General features: G+C 34.4%; 1 protein-coding gene across 1 annotated transcript; it reads left to right on the forward strand.

The window, feature by feature from the left end:
* The first annotated feature begins 10,433 nt into the window (after positions 1-10,433).
* On the forward strand, positions 10,434-19,891 carry LOC130994761 (uncharacterized). Its single transcript, XM_057919821.1, has 13 exons — positions 10,434-10,778; positions 11,342-11,415; positions 11,518-11,595; positions 12,158-12,233; positions 12,893-12,957; positions 17,724-17,825; positions 18,441-18,530; positions 18,621-18,695; positions 18,822-18,854; positions 18,950-19,036; positions 19,115-19,174; positions 19,313-19,420; positions 19,494-19,891. The coding sequence occupies exons 1-13, from the start codon at positions 10,736-10,738 to the stop codon at positions 19,662-19,664; spliced, it is 1,062 nt and encodes a 353-aa protein (XP_057775804.1). The 5' UTR covers positions 10,434-10,735; the 3' UTR covers positions 19,665-19,891.
* The last annotated feature ends 236 nt before the right edge of the window (positions 19,892-20,127 follow it).

Here is a 20,127-nt window from a genome sequence, read left to right on the forward strand (position 1 = left end):
GATTCGGTTATATCATTATTAATGATGCGTTATATCAAATTACTAATATACCCTTATTCACTCAAAACACACAAGAATATACTAAAATTGAACATAAACTATTTTGGTAAATTTTTAATGTTATCCGTTAGATTAAGACTAATCTAGGGTGTATAATGGTTCTTAGGTGTCACTAAATACATAGGCTCTCACTTGATACTAACCCTATATATATATATATATATATATATATATATATATATATATATATATATATATTTATCAAAAATCGAACTATACCTAATGTACCACACGGTCCACACCTATTAATGTTATCCACAATGCAGATATACACTTCTTTATAATCATAATTAATTCCACTTATTGCGCGCCAATTTGTGAAAAATACTACACATGGAAATATTACTGCATCTTTGCTAGTGTTTCAGTCATACTAGACTTAGATGTGTATGTGAATTTTACTCAGAGAATACAATATACTATATTTTTAAATATTTACAATTCAATATCAATAATTTATTATTTAACGTAGTGGAGCTCTTTTTTATTGGAAAAATATCTCTTAATTTTTTTTTATCAAAACTCGAACCATACCTAATGTACCACACCTATTAATGTTATACACAATGCAGATATATTACTGCATCTTTGCTAGTGTTTCAGTCAGACTTAGATATGTATGTGATTTTTACTCAGAGAATACAATATACTAGTATATTTTTAAATATTTTCATTTTATACTTCATTTATGGTGGGATATTCTTCATTACAAATCAAGTTTTGTGATAAGTTGAAGCAATTTTCTATAGAAGCATCCATGCATGCATGTGTTGATTTTTTAGAACTTGGCTAATAGTTTCAGCTTCAGGGTGTTTATTTTTTAGAATTAGTCTAGATACATAACAATAATTTCCTCAACCTCATATTCTTTCATTAACTTATCAGCAACAATCATTTTATAAAAATAATCTTACTAAAATTTGTTATTTCCATTATATACTCCAATTGTATTTACCTTCATTTTTTCTTTTAAACTAGGATTTTCTCTATCTAATTCCCAATTTTCTCTAATTTATAAGTGCAGTTATCCAAACACATTAACAACTGATACGCTCTTAAGACATTACATCTATAATCTCTTGAAATATTTCATAAGTTGTTGGAACTATAAGCTCTCTAAAATAAGCTTATCCAAACGCCCCTAATTCAAAATTTGAAATAAGTAAAAGAGAATTATGTATACAAATATAAGGAGCCTTGTTTAATTATGTGATACAAAATTATAATCAGAACTTGGAGTGAGACCAAAGATTTTTTTTGTAGCTTTCATTTTATTCACTTCTCACAATTTTATTTAGAAGCTCCTTTGGGCTTGCAAGATGCAGCCTATATATCTTGCTGACTTATGTGTTGATCCAACTATTAAACCCCACAAGCTGCAATTATTTAGGCCTTTATCGGAAAAGAAAAGAAAATGTACTAAGCCATGAAAGAAATAAAATTATAAGCCGAGTCTAAGATTTAACCTAAGGTTTGGTCCTCTTAGACGGAAAATAATGGAAAATTTAGATTTCCACAATTTTTTTCCACTCTTTCTACGTGTTATGTACGATAATAATTTTCTTTAAAGTGATACAGAACAAAATTCAAGCACAATATTTTTTATTATTTTTCACTTTAATTCATGATAATATTATTATAAAGTTTTAATGTGATCATATTTTTACATCCTTTTATCCTTTATTTTTTTCATAATAAATAATAAATTTACAATCAAAGATAACTCTCCTGAATGAATAATAGGTGAATATTGGTAAACTCATGCTATAGGACACCATAATATCAACAACACACTTGCAAAGATTTTTACTTATTGAAGCTCAACACGCTCTTTTTTTTTTTTTTACTTGGGGCTGGGAGAGTTGGGAAGGGGGAGCAGTGGAGTTTGAATCCGAGACCTCACTGTTCACATACAGGAGGTCTCACAGCTTGGTGTCCCCTTGGGGACAAGCTCGACACGCTCTTAAGCATACAAGACGGTTGATTCAATTTTAAATAATACTAATATACATCGATTCTCTCCTTTATATGAGAGACTAGATGCATTATATATATATATATATATATATAGGGTCCGCATCCATTGAGATTTTAGCTTATACTTAGATTTAAGATAGAATCCTGAGCCTCATACCCAATGATCTAACGGATCCTATGCAGCTGAAATTTTCGGTTTTTATTTGTTATTTAATGTTTAAAATACTGTTTTAAGAACGAAAATGGTAGATCTGTCCCTATGTATTTCTTCCGATATTACAAACAATAACACAATCCCGATAATTTTGTTCTTCCCAACTGAAATGGAATTAAGATTTGGAAAGATCTGTTATTCCATCACTATATCGTATTTTTATAAGAACTAACCCATACACTAATTTAATCTAGGCACTATATCGTATTTTCATTAGCTTCTATTACTTTAGATTTTCACGTATAGTTAGATATAAGATATAATCTTGTAATTCCATCATGACTGATCCAACGGTTAAGATTAAATCAATTATGCGTATTCTTAATTTTATAGTACAGTATATTTCTTTAGACTTTTTAATGAACAATACGGGTATAGATGTCAAACTGTTCTCCGGCCAAAGCTACGAATCAAAGCAAGATCCCCATAATTTTGCTAATCCCAACTGAAATTAATCCTCGATTTGGCTATCATTGTATTTTTTGAACTTACATTAATAATGCGACGAACATCGAGTGTATAAGCAATGAACGTATGGAATGCATCACATATTCTGTTTTTTTAGGAACTAAAGAATTCTACATCTTGCTTGTTTGGCTGAAGATGTAATACAAAGAATTATACACCATTAGAAATTAAGTTAATATTTTTTAGTATATATGTTTTTTCAAACAATAAAGAGCCACGTATTATCCCGTTAATTAGTTTTTAACCTAATTAAGTTTGTGTTGAACTTAACAAGTAAATAAATGCACATAATATGTTTGATGCATGAACTTATGTTCATCCTGATACTTGAATTTGATCCCCTTGAGCTTGAGTCGTCAATTTGCCAGCTACAATGAGCAACCAGCCGATTCTCTGCCAATCCCAACTCTCATAGCTATAGTTAACAATCAAAATCGAAACTGTGAGCGATTAAGAAATTTTATTTTGGTATATTATTTATTAATATAATATACTCCATAATCGAAACTGTGAGCGATTCCGTGATAATTCTATAGACTGTTAAAATTCACGGACTTTTAAAATCTACATAAATCTTGAACTAATACACCCCCTAAGTGTGATATTTCATAGACCGAATATTAATTTCCAACTAAATGTATATGCTAGTCATTCCTGATGAACATGGAAAGCATAAACATGATTTGGATAATATAACCAGTTCGTGATCTCGTTAAATCATCATGACTGCACCGGGAAGAAATACGAATGATAATTGTAACGGCATGCACGAAATAATCTTTCAGATTTTAATTAGCTTAATTACCATTGTTTGTTGATAAAGATATGGTGTATTTCTGTTGAGAATTATGTATAAGATTACCATGTTAGCCTTTCTATAATTTCTAATAAACAATAACGGTAAGATATCAGCCGTTAGATGAATGAATATCAATGGCAGAAGATTCATCTCAATTCTACAAATATATGCTTATCTCAATTGAACCAAATCTTATATATATATATATATATATATATATGAACCTCTATTTCATATCGTCCAACTAAAAAGAAAATTGAATACAATATAAAAACTATGTAGATAGTAATTTTTTTTCTTCTTACATTTACAATAACTAGATACTAAACTGCTGGGATTTTATGTGTTGATTTTACTTTTTTTTTTAATAGAGAAAAAGGGACGATGTGGATTAAACTTTGACATCATTCTTTAAATAGAGTAATCTCACTCCTTGAATCAATGTTCCTTGACTTGAGAGATGGCCTTTCACGTTTTGAAAAGTTGTTGCATCTCAATAGGCTTCTTCACCAAAATTATGCCTAGCAACTCGAATTAAGAATAATAAAATTCAACAATTTTGTATCACAATAATACAATATTAAAAAAAATGGTATTATATATATGGAGTACTTTGTTAATAAAGTAAGTTTAATGTGTGGGCCATATTAAGTTTTAGTGTAAATAAAATGAAAAAATAAGGGTAAAAGGGGTATTTTTTAAGTGGTGGGGTATTGTCCCAAAATAGGAAAAAAGTAGGAAGTTCTTTCGTGGACGTCCCGAAATAGAAAAATAGGAAGTTCTTTCGTGGACGGAGGAAGTATATACAAAGGGATGTTGTGAACACTTTATATGAGCACACTTACATGTAATTCACACCAGTACGTCCATTTGTGCGATGCACGACAAACATTAAAATTAAATGATATGTTTAAATAAATAAATATAATATTAAATAAAATCAAAATATAAACAATTACAAAATATGTTTTAAAATTAAAATAAAATAATCCACATTAATTACTCAATAAAACGTATATTTTCAACTTTGTATAAAGTGTAATGATAATTATAGTTATTGAATAAATTTAATTATTTGATAATGGAAATTGACATTACATATTATTATTATAAAGTATTATGTGTCATAATAAATAAATAAATGTTTTCATACATAAATATAAATAAAAATTTGTAAAATTTTAATGAAGATAGACAAAATAATTATTTTAAATTTTAAAATTTTCAAAATTTATTCATTTTAAATTCATTTTTAATTATTTTTATACCATATTAAAGAGAGTGGATTTTTAAAATGGCCACTTTGAAATAGTAAACTTAAAAATTGTCCACTAAAATAAAAACATAAAAAATGGCCACTATTACCAAAATACCCTTCCACATTAAAAATTAAAAAAATGATCACTTTACATCACCCATTTAAAAAATCCCGCAATTCACAACCAGTGTGAATTCATAACCAAAAAATTTTGGTTGTGAATTCACACTGGTTGTGAATTTAGAATTCACAACCAGTCGAATTCTCAACCAAAATTTTTTGTTTGTGAATTCACAACTAGTCGAATTCACAGCCAAAATTTAATTCACAACCAAAAATTAATTCACAACTAGATTTTTTTGGTTGTGAATTCACAACCAAAATTTAATTCACAACCAGATTTATGTTGGTTGTGAATTCACAATCAGTCGAATTTACAACCTGAATTTAATTCACAACTAGAATTTATTTTGGTTGTGAATTCAAGTAGTTGTGAATTTGAGTTTTTAAAGTTTGAATTCACAACTAAAACTAGAATTTATTTTGATTGTGAATTCGAGTTTTAGTTTTGAATTAATAGATCTGGTTGTGAATTCAAGAATATTAAGTTGTGAATTCATAGATTTGGTCGTGAATTCAAAAACATTAAGTTGTGAATTTAAGAACATTAAAAAAATAATTATACAGCTCAATCAAACTGTGTACAACACCAAAATACAACAACTCAATCTACCATCAAAATACATCAATTCCTCTAAATCAACAATCAAAATACAACAAAATATTATCTGAATCAATTCAATCTACAATCAAAATACAACAATTCCTTCGAATCAACAATCTCAGCATTCAATCTCCGAATCAACAATCTCAACAGATCTTAGAATGAAAATCATTCACATACGTCTCTGTGATGCCCCGCTCTTTTAAATACATATTAGATTAAATATGTGCATTAGTTATAAAATTCTTTTAATTATTTATGGTGATTATTTTGTTCAGATAATATTATTTCAGCAAAAGTCTGTATAAGAGATACAGAGCTGCGATTTAATATTCAGTCATGAATGAAACCAATAATTAAATTTATTGGTTTAACTATACGTTTGAGACTTTGTTTTACCAGTTTATTGATTTAATCAATATTATTAGAAAATTTAGATTTATAACCGATTTTATAAATCGTGTTATTTAAATCAAATTGCTAGAATTATAACTTGAGATCATATGCATAGTAATTTTATTATTTCGCGTTATATGTGTTAAGGTATTAAGTCGCGAATTAATTCCGACTTTCACGTATTAAATCTCAAGATTGAGGATTTAATTTATATAAATACGACGAGTATTTATTAAACGAGATTTGGAGAATTATTACAGGAACTAGGAGAAACTAGATCACGGCACTACACGTATGTCTCGATTTTTCATCCAACACATCAATTCCTACACTATTTACTATACTATTTACTACACTATTCCCTACACTATTCCACCTTCCCCTCAACGCATCATTACTGCAGCAATTTTTTTTCAAACCTGCAATATCTCCCCTACAAGCAGCTGCACCTAGCCGATAAAGCCACAATATCAGGAAAAGATAATCACGCCGAGAGCAAATTTTCAAAGATGGCAGGAGAAAATCTTCAGCAATCTACAATTTTGTCAAAAATGGCAGCCACCAAGGTGTTCAAAAATGGCAGCAATATTTCTTCAACATTTGCTGCCACCAACCACCTCAACCTCTCTATAAATAGAGCTCCATAGCAGCCTACAGATACACACAACCAACAACTGGTTTCATCACTACACCTATTTCACTCCCGCAAAAGCAATACTCCATTATCTTAAATTTCTTAGTTGTAAGAGCTCAAGTGAGCTCCCTTCGCCGGACCGTTTATTCGCCGACCGGTCACTAGGCTCTGAACCGAGAACGTGTACTCGTTCCTCCATCTTCAGGCTACCAAACCCAACAATCGAAAGGCCGAAACCTTCTCTATATTTTCCCGACCAAAGGCCACAATATCCTTCGGAGGCCAACGTCGAATTCCCGACTTAGCCACCGGCCAACTTACGGCCTTCGTTTCTCACTATCCTTACGACGAAAAATGATTGAGAAACCACCGTTGTGTAGCCTGATCTATCTCGCACGAGGAAAACTAAGTCGTAGACCTTCGCGGCTAAACCCCATCGCGGAACGACGACCAGAAAAACCCCCAGCGAACAACTTCCATTAGTGCTCACTTGGACAAGGGTAAGTTGACGCCCTTATTTCGACGCATTCCCGTTTCTATTATATTATGGGAAATTTCTGGGGTATAGATGGGAGTGTGGTGAATATTCGTACAAAGTTTCATGTCATTTGAACTTCGTTTACTACCCTTTTAAAATTCAAGAAGTCTACTGCCAGTATCTGCTGAAACTGTCGTGAGGCAGATGATTAGGTTAACTATTTCAGTAACTATATGTTGATATTTAGCTCTAAAATTTTTATTGTATGAATATATATGTGTTAGCTATCTGCATATAAAATTCGAGGTCATTCCGGTAACGTTTTCTATTTTTCAAAAAATCTGGACTTTCAGTTGGCAGAAACTGCCGAATCTGGTAGGCGATGGGAAAATCGCTATATCTCTTAAACTACTTGGAGTTTTTCAACATACTTTTTTTTTAATTAAACTAGACTCAAAGCGGTTTCGATTGATATAAAATTAGACTCCATACGAGTTCGGAGTAAAAGCAGTTTATTAGTTGAAGTTGAATATATACAGTTTTGGTTGAGATGGAAATGATTCAAAATAATTCCTATTAAGGATTTTAAAGTTTTATTGTTGATAAAATATCACTTTTAGTTTATAAATGAGCTATTGAGATATATAAATATTTTGAGAAAGATTTCATGAGAACTTGTTGGTAAAATTATATTAGATGGAATAGTTGATAAATGAGATATTAAAGATTTATTAATTAAATGGTTAAAATATTAAAATTATTAGATCTTCTCGAAAATTTCTTTTTATAGTTAACTCCTTTTATTATTTTAAAATATTTTTACAAATGTTCCTAAAATCTCACAATGAAATTTTCATCAGGAATGAATGTTTAGAATTTATTAATGACTTATTAGTTCTTTTAATAGTAGCAATATATATATATATTGATTGGCTTTATTAAATGGGGAAAAGGAAAATATTTTATGAATTATTCTTTATTTATAATGGATAAATAAATGAATAATATAAAATGGGCTTTCCTACATCCTCAAAGGTACATGAAGTATTTCGATAAAAGAAGAACGATTGTATATGAGTTAGATACAGTCGTTTAAGGAAATATGGGTAGTTAGAGAAATGAGTGAATAGTGATTCACTGCATTTGTTGTTATCTTTTCTATTATTCACTCGAACACACGTGTTATCAAAGGTTCAAATAAACAAAAGCGCCTGAGTAACCTATCGCGCTAAGGAAAGAGAATCATTGTCTTAAGTAGCAAAACACTGCAATCAGGTAGGCATTACTTTCATATATATCAAATGAGTTTAAATGTTACGTTCAAGCAAGTTATTTCATGACAAAATCTTTGAATTGATGTTATTTCAAGTATTGTCTTGCCATAAAATATTTCAATTTCAGTATGATATCTATCTGATATGGCTTTGCCAATTATCATGTAATCGAATTCGAGTCTTGAGCAGTTGATAGCTATCCTGCCTTGGCTAGTGTACACCAGTGACCGTGAGTCATCTAGCGGGTTGGCCGGTCAAGTGACCGTGAGAGGTGGCCACCTCTCCGGCACACAGTTTCAGATATGATAGATTACAAAAGAACTTAGTCTGATCAGACGAACTTTAGAATCACAAACGAATTTAGTATGCCTGGGCCTTTATAAGTAAAAATCCCTGGTTATACTATTGAAATGGCATGACAATTTACAGTTATTAAGTATGTATATGATTTTCGGCATATGTCTACTGAGTACTTTGTACTCAGCCCTGCATGTATTTCTAAATGTGCAGGTTGAGCAGTGATGAGTGATGATGGGGTGTCGTGCGGAGCTTTGTCATATTTACTAAATAAACTCTTGGCGATACATGTCTTCATACATGTATCACGTTCTATTTCCGCTGCGAACACTCAGTTATGATGCATATTATCCTATTATGTTGGATTGTCAAATCAAGTTATTGTATAAACACTTAAATCGGATACTCTTGACCGATTACTCGCTCTTATCTATTTATGTGTGTCTTTTTCTCATATGATGTCTCAATCTTAGTTCAATTCATTTATTATTATTTATCACCCCTTTCTGTCCCCTCTCCTAATTTCCCTTCCCTAGTCACGGTTTCCCGGCTTACCTATCCTTAGTTAAGTCCGGTCGTGACAGTCTCAGATCTAAAGTTTTTTTTTTTTTTTTTTTTCAGGGAATTAAGACAAAAATCCCCAAAATTATTCAGATATGGAACTAGGGTTTTTTTTGCCTGGGAAAACTCATCGCCTCTGAGCGGCGCCGCTGCACTGCGCCTTTCCGCGCGCTCGCCGCTCCTCCGCTCGCTGCTGCACTGCGCCTTTCGAGCTCGAACTCGTCGTCTCCGCCGGCCAGGCACTCGGCGATGGTCCCCCTGCAGCCGGATCTCATTGCCGGTATCATCCATCCCGCGGCGGAGGGATCGTCGTCCCCCAACAGATCTGCAGAAGAGGCAACAGATCCCAACCTGCCTCCTCCACCACCAAAACCTCCACCAGCTCCAAAACCTCCACCAACACAGAGAGAAACTAGAAAATTATAAAGAATCTGTCGAGTGAAAGAGAAATCGAGAGAGATCTGTCGAATTGAGAGAGAGATCGAGAGAGATCTGCCTGAATCTGGATGGCCGGCGGATCTGGCTTCTCTTCGCCAGAGAGAGATAAGGGTAGGGGTGAGGGCGACTGGATTTGGGGGAGCTAGGGCTCAGGCGCCGGAGCTCAAGCAGAGATGGAGAGTTGTTGAGGGCGGCGGCTGTAGCAGGAGTTGTGGTCGCCGGAGGAGATGAGAAAGAGGTGCTGTGCGTCGCGGTGGTGGTGGCTGTGCGGTGCTGCCGGAGATTAAGTGGCCGCGCGGCGCTGCGGATGGGCGACAGACGGGTGGCGAGAGGGAGAGGGAGAGCCGAAGGGAGAGAGAGAGAGAGAGAGGATTGAAGGTGTGGTGTGAATTGTGACCGGCTATTTTTTACAATTTTTAAGTGGGGGGTAATTTTGTACTTTTACACAAAAACTGGCCATATTTTAATGTTTTTATTTCATAGGCTAGATTTTAATTTTACAATATGAAAGTGGATACTTTTATATATTAACTCTATTAAAGATCTTGTTAGAACTTAAATTTAATATGCACATTGAATATTTTTTTTCATGTATCAAATTTGATGATATTTAGAAAAGATTTTTAAAAAAAATGAAAAAATTGGTGGAAAAAGAGAGGGAAAAGTTGGAGGGAAAAAAACTCTCTTTTATATATTGTACTATAGATTAGCATGATTTATTTTGTTTAATTCTAATGCCATATAAATATTTAATTAAGAAAATAAAACAATAAAAAATTTAATAAATATTTAATTTTTTTTGTTTAATTCTTTTTTTGAGAATAAAGACGAACCCAAGATACGAATAAAATTTTTGTTTAATTCTAATGCCTTGTTTTTCCCACAAGACACAAGGGTTTGAACAAATTTGGTTGTGGGCTAGAGCCACTCTACTTTTCTTTATATCCAATACTAAAATAGGGGTTTCGCTAACCAAGCTGCTCAATTTCGGAATCCCCATTTCTCCACTCTAGTCGATAATCACCCAAAGCTCGTGGAGTATCGATTTACTTATTTTCGATTTGATCCCTCTTTTTTGTTTTTCGTCGAGAATTTGTAAATGTTCGTTTTTTTCGTTAATTTCTGTTAAATCGCCAATTCTTTTATGCCGAGTGCTGATGGCGCTTCCTCTCGGCAAGCTCTCGCTCATCGTTGGTGCAGGTGAATTGCGTCTTTCACCTTTGATGCAATTATTGATTTGTTAGAATTTTCTGAAGCTTATGTTTCTTCTGAATTTTTCGCGGTTTCTTTGCTACTCTGTGTATTTGTGTTTGACTGTTAGTTTTTGGACTTTTAGTATAATTGTCAGTGCTCTAGTTTGTGATTGATGCTTAGCGTTTGTTATATTTTGGAAACGCACCCGATGATTTCACCTTCGAGTTAGATTGATTTTGAATCTATTGTGAGAAATACTGGCTGAATCGTTAATTTCCGTTGTTGATTCCTGTTTGATGGCCGGGTTTATTAGTCACGAAGAGCTGGTAGTTGTAATGGTTCTCCCTCTCTCCCCCTTTCTAACATCACCACCTACTCATAGTTACCCTCTATGTAGCTTGATCTATGGTGTTGGCAGAATGGAACCCATACATATGACCTTTAAGTCATGTGATTTACTAATTTACCACTAGGCCATCCTATGGGGCTAGCTGTAAAATGTACATACTTGGTATTGGTTATGAGTAGTCATCACAAAAAGTTTTACTGAGGAATCCCAACATTTGTAGGCCTTGTGGGATCGGTTCTTGCTAAGGAGGGCCGGATATCTAATGTTTCGGACTTTTTCTCTGGTGCATTTAAGGTACTTTTTACTTTGGAAGTTTATCCGGCATTCAATTGAGTGTGGATTATATGACCTACTGAAACTTTCTCTTATTTTAATTATCCTTGCATTAACTGGCAGATTATTTTCAAGCAACTTAAACAAGATGGTCCAGCTACTTCCCAACCCAAACCGCGAAATGATTCTTTGATGCAACAGGTTTGGAATCAATTTTCTCTTTGGTTACTGATTGTGTTTTTCACTTATCTTCTAGAGAAGTCTTTCCCCATATTCAGACGGACCTTAATTTTTATCGTTTGTCTTATAATATTTGGCTGTTCTCATCTCACAACATCTCATAGTTAGACTACAGTGTTTGTTCTGTGTTCAGTTGTCCTGGTTGGGCCTAACTAATGAGTATAAAAGAATTATTAGTATTAGAGAATTGCTGAGAACTTACTATGATGGATAGAGGATAGAGTATCTATAGCATGGAAGATTTTTTGCAGCTTTTTCTCTATTGATGCAGTTTTACTAAGTAGAATCGTAATGGAGAAAAAATATTTGTTGATGTGGCAAATATTTTCTTACCTCAGCTCTTCTCTTGGTACGACTTACTGGCAATAATCAGATAAAAGTTTGACAAGCGTAGTTGTAACTATGTTTTGTCCGCTTTGAGTTGCTATTTTCTGGTCATATTACATCACTACTCCTGTACTCCATTGACGCTTATGATAAAATCTATTCTTAGATAAACTGATTTGAGTTTTGACTCTCTCAGGTTAACAGCCTGCGAGAAGAGCTGCAACTATTGGCATCAAATAGATCTGTTACGATTGTTACTGGAGAACGATCAGGTCGCAATACTTGATAAAATGATAGCAAATGTTATCAACTTTGTTGTGAAATCTTCGTCAATTTATGTTATTGTGTACTTGTTGCTGCTATATATGATTGGTGTGGTGTATTACCTATGGGAGAAATCCTCACATCTTTGTACTTTATATGTCAACAATTACATCCTATTTTTCCAATTTCTGCCTGTGTTCGTCAGCGCACATCTTTTTGAGCTTTATGATATCACCTTTTTCTTTACCCACCAGTTTGTTTACGTGCTGTAGAATCATATTGGTAAAAAGCAGTAAAGCACAATGCACTGTTCTACATAAAAGCTCATTACCATAATTAGTTTCTTTCATATGTGTATTCATCTTTCATGAAATTACCAGTGCTCTAATTTTTCTTCGGGAAGAGAATCATTGGGTGTGGTTGAAAAATGGTCTCATACTGATCCTGCATGTTCTTTTTAGTATAATTAACATTATTGTTCTACTAGCCATGCTATTGCTCTAAGCCAAAGAAAAAGCAGAGATGGGCTTATTAAGTTTCAATACTCTATTACTGCTTCTATTTATAAAATTTAAATGCTTAATATGTTCACCTTGACCTTTTATTCCTTTGGGAAATGATCAAATGGTACTATTTGCTGACTGTATCTTCTTGTACTTTCTTACAGCATCTGGAAAATATGGAATAGTAATTATTACCATAGTTGTTGGATATGGCTACATCTGGTGGAAGGTAATTTCATATTGCTTTTCTCTAATGAAACACTTCATGATTTTTTTGGACTCTGTTTCTCGTATATCTATTGAACTTTTGCCTCTTTTTTGTCTAGACACTTCATGATTTTTTTGGACTCTGTTTCTCGTATATCTATTGAACTTTTGCCTCTTTTTTGTCTAGAAGCAGTTAATTCTTTGTTGGTGCAATTGCACAAGCACTTAGTACTTGTAGGTACACCATAGACAATGAAGTAAGTTCCTGACTGTGGTTCAGAATACTTGCCCATAGACAATGAAGCAAGTCCCTGACTGTAGTTCAGAATACTTGCTTCCTTGGTTTAAAAAAGAGCGCCTAGGCACGGGCTTTAGTCTAGGCGCTGGGTAGGGTGTTTTTTCAGGCGAGGCGCGCCCACCTACAGGAGGCGCAGGGAGGCGCGCCTAGGTGCAAAGCCTCCAGGTGCGCGCCTTCGGTATTTTAGGGTTTGAAATTGCTTTTTCAGGCAGCGCAGCCTAATTAAAAGGCTGTGTTAGTCGGTATAAATATATTATTACCCATTCAGCTGCAACTTATTAGAAGGGGCCCATTTAACCTCAACTTTTACTTTGCCATTAAGTAATATATGTAGGTAAATATATTATTAATTTATTACCCATTCAACTGCAACTTTCAATAAAAAGGGGCCCAGCCGCAACTTTTACACAAATACACAAAGTATTTGCCTCTTAAGTAATATATGGAGGTATAAACCCATAATGTATATATTTTATTTTTATTTTTATATGGTGTTATTTATTGTTCTAAATTAAGTCTGGAAGCTAAAGTGACTGGTTTATCCAAGTTTGGATGGAGTGTTTCTAATTTTAATTTCAAAAGCTTGGATTTGTTGATACCAAACACAACCTGACAGGTTATCATGGTAAAATAACCAGATCAAAGCCAAACCATTCTTCAACAGAATATAACTACAGCCCTAGGAAGCACCGGTACGAATACGAAATACGAATACGATACGAGACGAGAACGAAAATACGTCAATATCCCAAAAATCACAATACGAATACGTTAAAAATACGTTTTAATTTTTATAATAATTTTATAAATAATATTAATATATATATCATAGAAACTAATTCATAACCAAATATAACAAATAACTACATAATTCTTAAAACTTAGAAGTAAATAAATAAATAGCAAAATTAAACCCACCCCTTACCTACACCAATCGGCCACCCAAGTAAATAACATAATTAAACCCACCCCAATATACCCACAGCCTACCACGATACGCACCCCCAATATATACCCAATTCACACTCCAATTCATGAACTGCTCCAGAACAGCGGCGGCGGCAGTCGAGACGGCGGAGAACGGGCTGGGATTTGCGCCGCTTCATGAACTGCTCCAGAACAGCTGCGGCAGCAGTCGCGACGGCGGAGAACGGGCTGGGATTTGCGCCGCTTGCATATATGTAGGGTTTAGGAGATGAGAAATTCAGAGAACTAATTCACCAGAGAACTAATTCACGTAGTAGGCTTGGTCTTCTGTTTTTTCTTTTTTAAATTGGGTCAAACGTATTTTTTAGTCAACAGGCGTATTAAAAACGTATTTCTCAAACCCTAAAAACAAAAATACGAAAAAAACGAAAAAGACGTATTAAATACGTATTTCAGACGTATTTACACGTATTCGTATTTTTTTCGTTTTAATACTCGGACGCTACCCTCAGAAACGTACCGGTGCTTCATAGCTACAGCCATATTTTGAGAGCTGACAAAATCCTACCCTCAAAAGATGCCTTTGAAGAACTTGCTCTTTCTGTTGCATCCTTGGAATCCATGGAAGTGTGTCGGCTTGAAAATGCCTTTGGAGCTGCATCAAGAAAAATGGAAAAAGAGGTATTAGAGACAGACAGACAGATGCACACATATGCATGTGCATATACATACACCTTTAAGTTTATTCTGTGTTGCGTGTAGCTCGCTCTCACTCTCTCTCTCTCTCTCTATATATATACATACATACATACACAAGACTACAAGAGAAAGAGAAAGAGGGAGACAAATCACCATCTTAACATTGCTCTGGGTCATCTCCAGTCTCTCAGAATCTGACAGTATGACTTCATCTTGAAGCTAAGAAAGCCCATTTGTGGACCATAATGAGAAACTTATTACAAAGTAGAAGCAGTTCATGATATTCAAAATAAAGAAACATAGTGTTTAACAGAACAGAACAGGTGGTATGCATGAGAACCCGGAAAGTCAGAATAATAGCAATATCACAAAATGATGTCCATGTAAATAGAAGATTGTTGAAGGGACTTAGACCATAATTCAAGCTATCAAGTTTATACTGTGTCTCAAAACATGCCAACTACAGCAAAACTTAAATTTGTCAGAAAGTAGGCTCAAGCTTGAAGCATCATTGCACACGAATCAATTTTTGCGAAAATAAATTTTATTGATTCTCGGTGAACTGAGACGAGACCAACTATTCTACCTACCTAATCTCATACCTAATCTCATTCCTCTAGGGATTTCTCACAATCCTCAAAAACTCATTTCTAACTATCCAAATGAACCTAAGGCTAAAAAAATAAAAGCTTGACTCTGTTGGAGGCTGAGGGAGTTATCATACACATTTAGCCTGGCATGATGATGCCAAAAACCAAGCATATCTCTTAAGTTGAACGTGTATAGCATGTGCATATATCCATATCTATGCATCTCCCTTATAAGCTATAGTATCATATTCAATCTCTGTTTGTTAACCTTTACGTATTCAATTCTTTTATTACATGATAGGGAACTTTGTTCAAATGGCAATATGACACAATGACAAAGAAGATTCTCTTAAGTAGCAAGCGGAATATGTGCTCAGAATAAGTGTCTATGCATCAGATAAGCGTCTAATATGATGGTGGCTTAGCTATCATTAAAGTAAAACAAAGACACTACACAAGCTTTAGTGAATATTTCACTGTGAAATATTAAGAAGCTTCTAACTACAGTATGAAATCTAAGATATTAAGAATGAAATTGGTCCTGTAGGGGTGTGCATTGGTGCGGTTCGGTGCAAAACCGCACCGATTTTCAAAAACCGAAAACTGAACCGATCCCTAACTGTCAGAACCGCACCGCACCAATCACGTTCCAAAACTGAGCCACAATCAAAACGAGAAAACCGTCGGTTTCGGTCGGCTTAACCGAACCGACCGATTATATATTTTTTTTCAGCTATATCTTTTCTTGCTAAATTTTTTGTACAATATTGAAGAAGGAATACAGATAGATCCATTACAACAGTAATCTTAATAAAGCAATGAACTCGGAAAGATATTAATCTAATATGTATATCAATAAATTAATGAATGGTCATTCATATATGGCCACAATTAATAATTCCATCTCAAAGAACTTTAAAATCAAGTAAGATCAAAGAGCTACTTAGAAGAAATCACGTAGGAGAGAAGTAAGAACTTAGAACATGAATGGGGAGTTGATGCCGAAGGCGGGCTTTAAGTATGTGTTTTAAGTAGTAGAAAATATATTATAGATAAATATATTAGAATTTTTATATTTTAGGTGCACCTCGCCTACGAAAAGCCCGCGCCTGAGCTTAAAGCCTAGCACCTAGGCTCCGGGGCAGTTTGCGCCTCGTTGTGCCTCGGGCTTTTTTAAACCAAGCTTGCTTCTGAGGCTGAGCGCAACAATACTTATTTGTACAACTAATACTTTTAACTTGGAAAAGATATAAAAGACCTGCTATTGAGTTATTCAGGAAGTGCTTACAGATATTGGTGCATGTGTGGTGTTGCAAATGACTAAGTTATGAGCACAGATTGCTACCTATTCATGGAAAGACATGAGGATCTTGGTCTCACAAATAGATCAAGAAGTGGTGCTTGAAAAGTCCCGTTATTACATATGATTGACTTGTAGATTGTTCTCTAATATGCGAGCCAGCTTGTCTTTATCTTGTATCAGAGAAAATCACTGTATCTTGATTCAGTTTTATTAGGTGCTAACTTAAATTCTTTTTACACATGGTGGAACATCTACCTCGACAATTTATTCTGTATTCACAATAACTATGTATAAATGTTAGTTAGTTCATGAAATGAGCCTCGACATGTTAGGTTGCTTTCTTGGTAAACATAGTAGTTATCAGTCATTCAGTTAATAGCATATGTTGAGACCTTGAGATATAATTTCCACTTTGAGCATTTTTTTACTTGAATATCTTGTGCAATCTAGTGTTTGTATATAAATAAATACATCTCTTAAAAACTTTTTACTCGTTAGGATGGGAAGTATGCATGGTTATACCCACCATTGTTTTTAACTGACTTTTGTTTTTTGTACTGTCATGTTGCATATGGAAACATTTTACGTACTTCATGGAGATTTCACCACCTCTACTTTCTTGGCTGATTGACACTACTTTTAAATATTTATCCACTTGAAGGGCTGGAAGATTTCTGATGTGATGATTTCAACAAGGCGTGGCTTAAATGATGCATGTTCTTATGTAGCTAAACAGCTTGATACCGTTTACTCTTGTGCAATCTAGTGTTTGTATATAAATAAATACATCTCTTAAAAACTTTTTACTCGTTAGGATGGGAAGTATGCATGGTTATACCCACCGATGTTTTTAACTGGCTTTTGTTTTTGTACTGTCATGTTGCATATGGAAACATTTTACGTACTTCATGGAGATTTCACCACCTCTACTTTCTTGGCTGATTGACACTTAAATATTTATCCACTTGAAGGGCTGGAAGATTTCTGATATGATGTTTGCAACAAGGCGTGGCTTAAATGATGCATGTTCTTCTGTAGCTAAACAGCTTGATACCGTTTACTCCTCCGTTTCGGTAAGCTTTTAAATTCTGAGTTCTTTTTATTGTGCTGATGGCATAATGTTCCTCAGTATTTTTATTTGTTATTGCAATGTGATACTTAGTTTTCTTTGGTTTTTGATGAAGGACTGCATGTTGCAAGTATGATCTTTTACATAATTGAATCATTCATTCATTCTAGTCGCAAGCGCGTGTATACTTGTTTTGTAGATGTTCTGCAACATCTTTGATGCATTTATTCTACAAATGCCTATTTATTTTTGAAAAGCTGTGACTTGTTATGCATCAATACATCACTTATACCATGTACTGGGTGCAATTGCAGCATTTTGTTAACCCATGCATAAATCTATAAGCTTTATGTACCTTATTTTTGTATTGCATGGCAAGTATTGCATTTGAGTGATGGCATTTATGCGATTATTACTGTTCAGAGCTGGTAATTTGTTGCTTATGATCCTTTGTCCTAGAGTGTCTTTTCAACTCTCTATCTTGTATTGTCTCTCCCCGTGCTTTAAAAGGATATAAAAATTAAGCAATTTATCACCTGGGATGCAGGGTAAATGCATTGGATCTGGATTATGTGTAGTATCATTTCTGTGCCTGCATGAACTTTCTTTAACTTTGCAGGTTACTAAGAGAGATCTGTCCTCAAGAATTAACCGAGTAGGTTGTAAAATTGATGAGGCTGCTGATGATACAACAGCAACAAAAGAGACGGTGAGGCAAAATGAGCAACTTGTTAGTGGCTCAGGTTTGTCGCTTATTTTTCCTGAGCCTGTCAAGTTACTGACTGTAAAATTTGAACAGATGTCTGTAGTGCGAGGTGAAGTGAAATCGCTTGATTCAAAATTGAAGAATGTTACTCATGTAGTGCAGTCACTGGTAACTAATCTCTGCCCTCCTGTAACTTCAATTTGTCTCTTTTTGGATATTATTCTAATTTAGTGATGCGTTTTTATGGTTGATTGATGGGTCAGAAACTAAAGTATAAACACTTTCTTGTTACAGAAAACTAGGGTTAACATGATGGTAGTGAGACAGGTACTTTTCACTATGACCTCCAGCATTCCGTCTCCTAGTTGCATATAGTTATTATTCTTCTTTCTAATGATAGTTAATTTTTTAACATTATGTAGAACGGACTGAACTCTGGAGTGGAGAACTTGGTAGGCTTCGGCTATGCATGGAATCTTGAAAACAGTAAAAGCATGGAGCAAATCGGGGTAAGAATATAATCTTCCTATCTTTTCTATCTGCAAATATTAAAGTATATAGCCTAACCTATAGAATGTACTGTGCAGGGAGCTGCATCTAGTTTCCCCAAGCTTGCTCTTGAAGATTCAAAAGCATCTCCATCAAGGGTAATTATCTGTCTTACGTAGTTCGTGTTTGCCCAGTTTTTTTTGGAAGCATACTGTTATTGTTATTGGGTTTAGTTTTAGTAGATACGATACTAGTTGTGTACCAAGTGACCTAGTTTACTTCGTTACCCTTCTCAGACTGTCTCTTTGCCCATCGAGGCTTTAGGTAAGACACTGTCACCATCTACTGCTAACGGATCCCTTGAGAAACGGGTTCCATCTGTGCCTCCTGCTTCAGGCCTTAAGGTGACGAAATATCCTTTTTAACCTCTCAGCTTTTGTAGTGTTTCCGTGCATGCTCTCATGTTGTCTTTTGCAGGAGCTCTACGGAATGTCAGATGTTGGAGTGTTGGAACCAAGCTGTCCTCTGGGTTCAAATGGGATTCATGCTTCTGAAGAGACAAATATAGACAACTCGAGTGGTCGTTTGGTTGGAAGATTTTCAGGATTGTTTGCAAGAAGCCGCAGTACGGTGCCGTCTGCCAAGTAGAGTAGGTTGTAGATTGCGATCACCAGAACCAATTTAGGATATAAATTAGTTGATCCGAGGAGGGCCTTCTTCTATGTTAGGTTTATCTCCTCCTATATAGTCTATATATATGATCACCCGAATTTTGTAGTCTATGCCTATATCACACATTAGCTCAACTTCTGCTAAGTTGTTTTAGAAACTGATGGGAGAAAGGTAAATAAAACAAAACCCTCATGACTTTTATAGCACTGAGCATCATGAGTTTTATCTATGATAGACATAGTTGTTTTAAGATATACAACTATATAATGACTTGAGGTAGAATGGATCGTGCATTGCGGTTGGTGTTGCAATACAGTAGCATGTAGATTCAGAAATTTATACATTGAAAATTGTTTTCTATTACACTACTTTCTTGTTTCTATTCAACGGAGTGACGAGTTAGTAATTCTTACACCCTATGTGCCTACATGATTCTAAC

The sequence above is a fragment of the Salvia miltiorrhiza genome, chromosome 7 (genome assembly GCF_028751815.1).
Source record: "Salvia miltiorrhiza cultivar Shanhuang (shh) chromosome 7, IMPLAD_Smil_shh, whole genome shotgun sequence".
In the NCBI taxonomy this organism is placed as follows: domain Eukaryota; kingdom Viridiplantae; phylum Streptophyta; class Magnoliopsida; order Lamiales; family Lamiaceae; genus Salvia; species Salvia miltiorrhiza.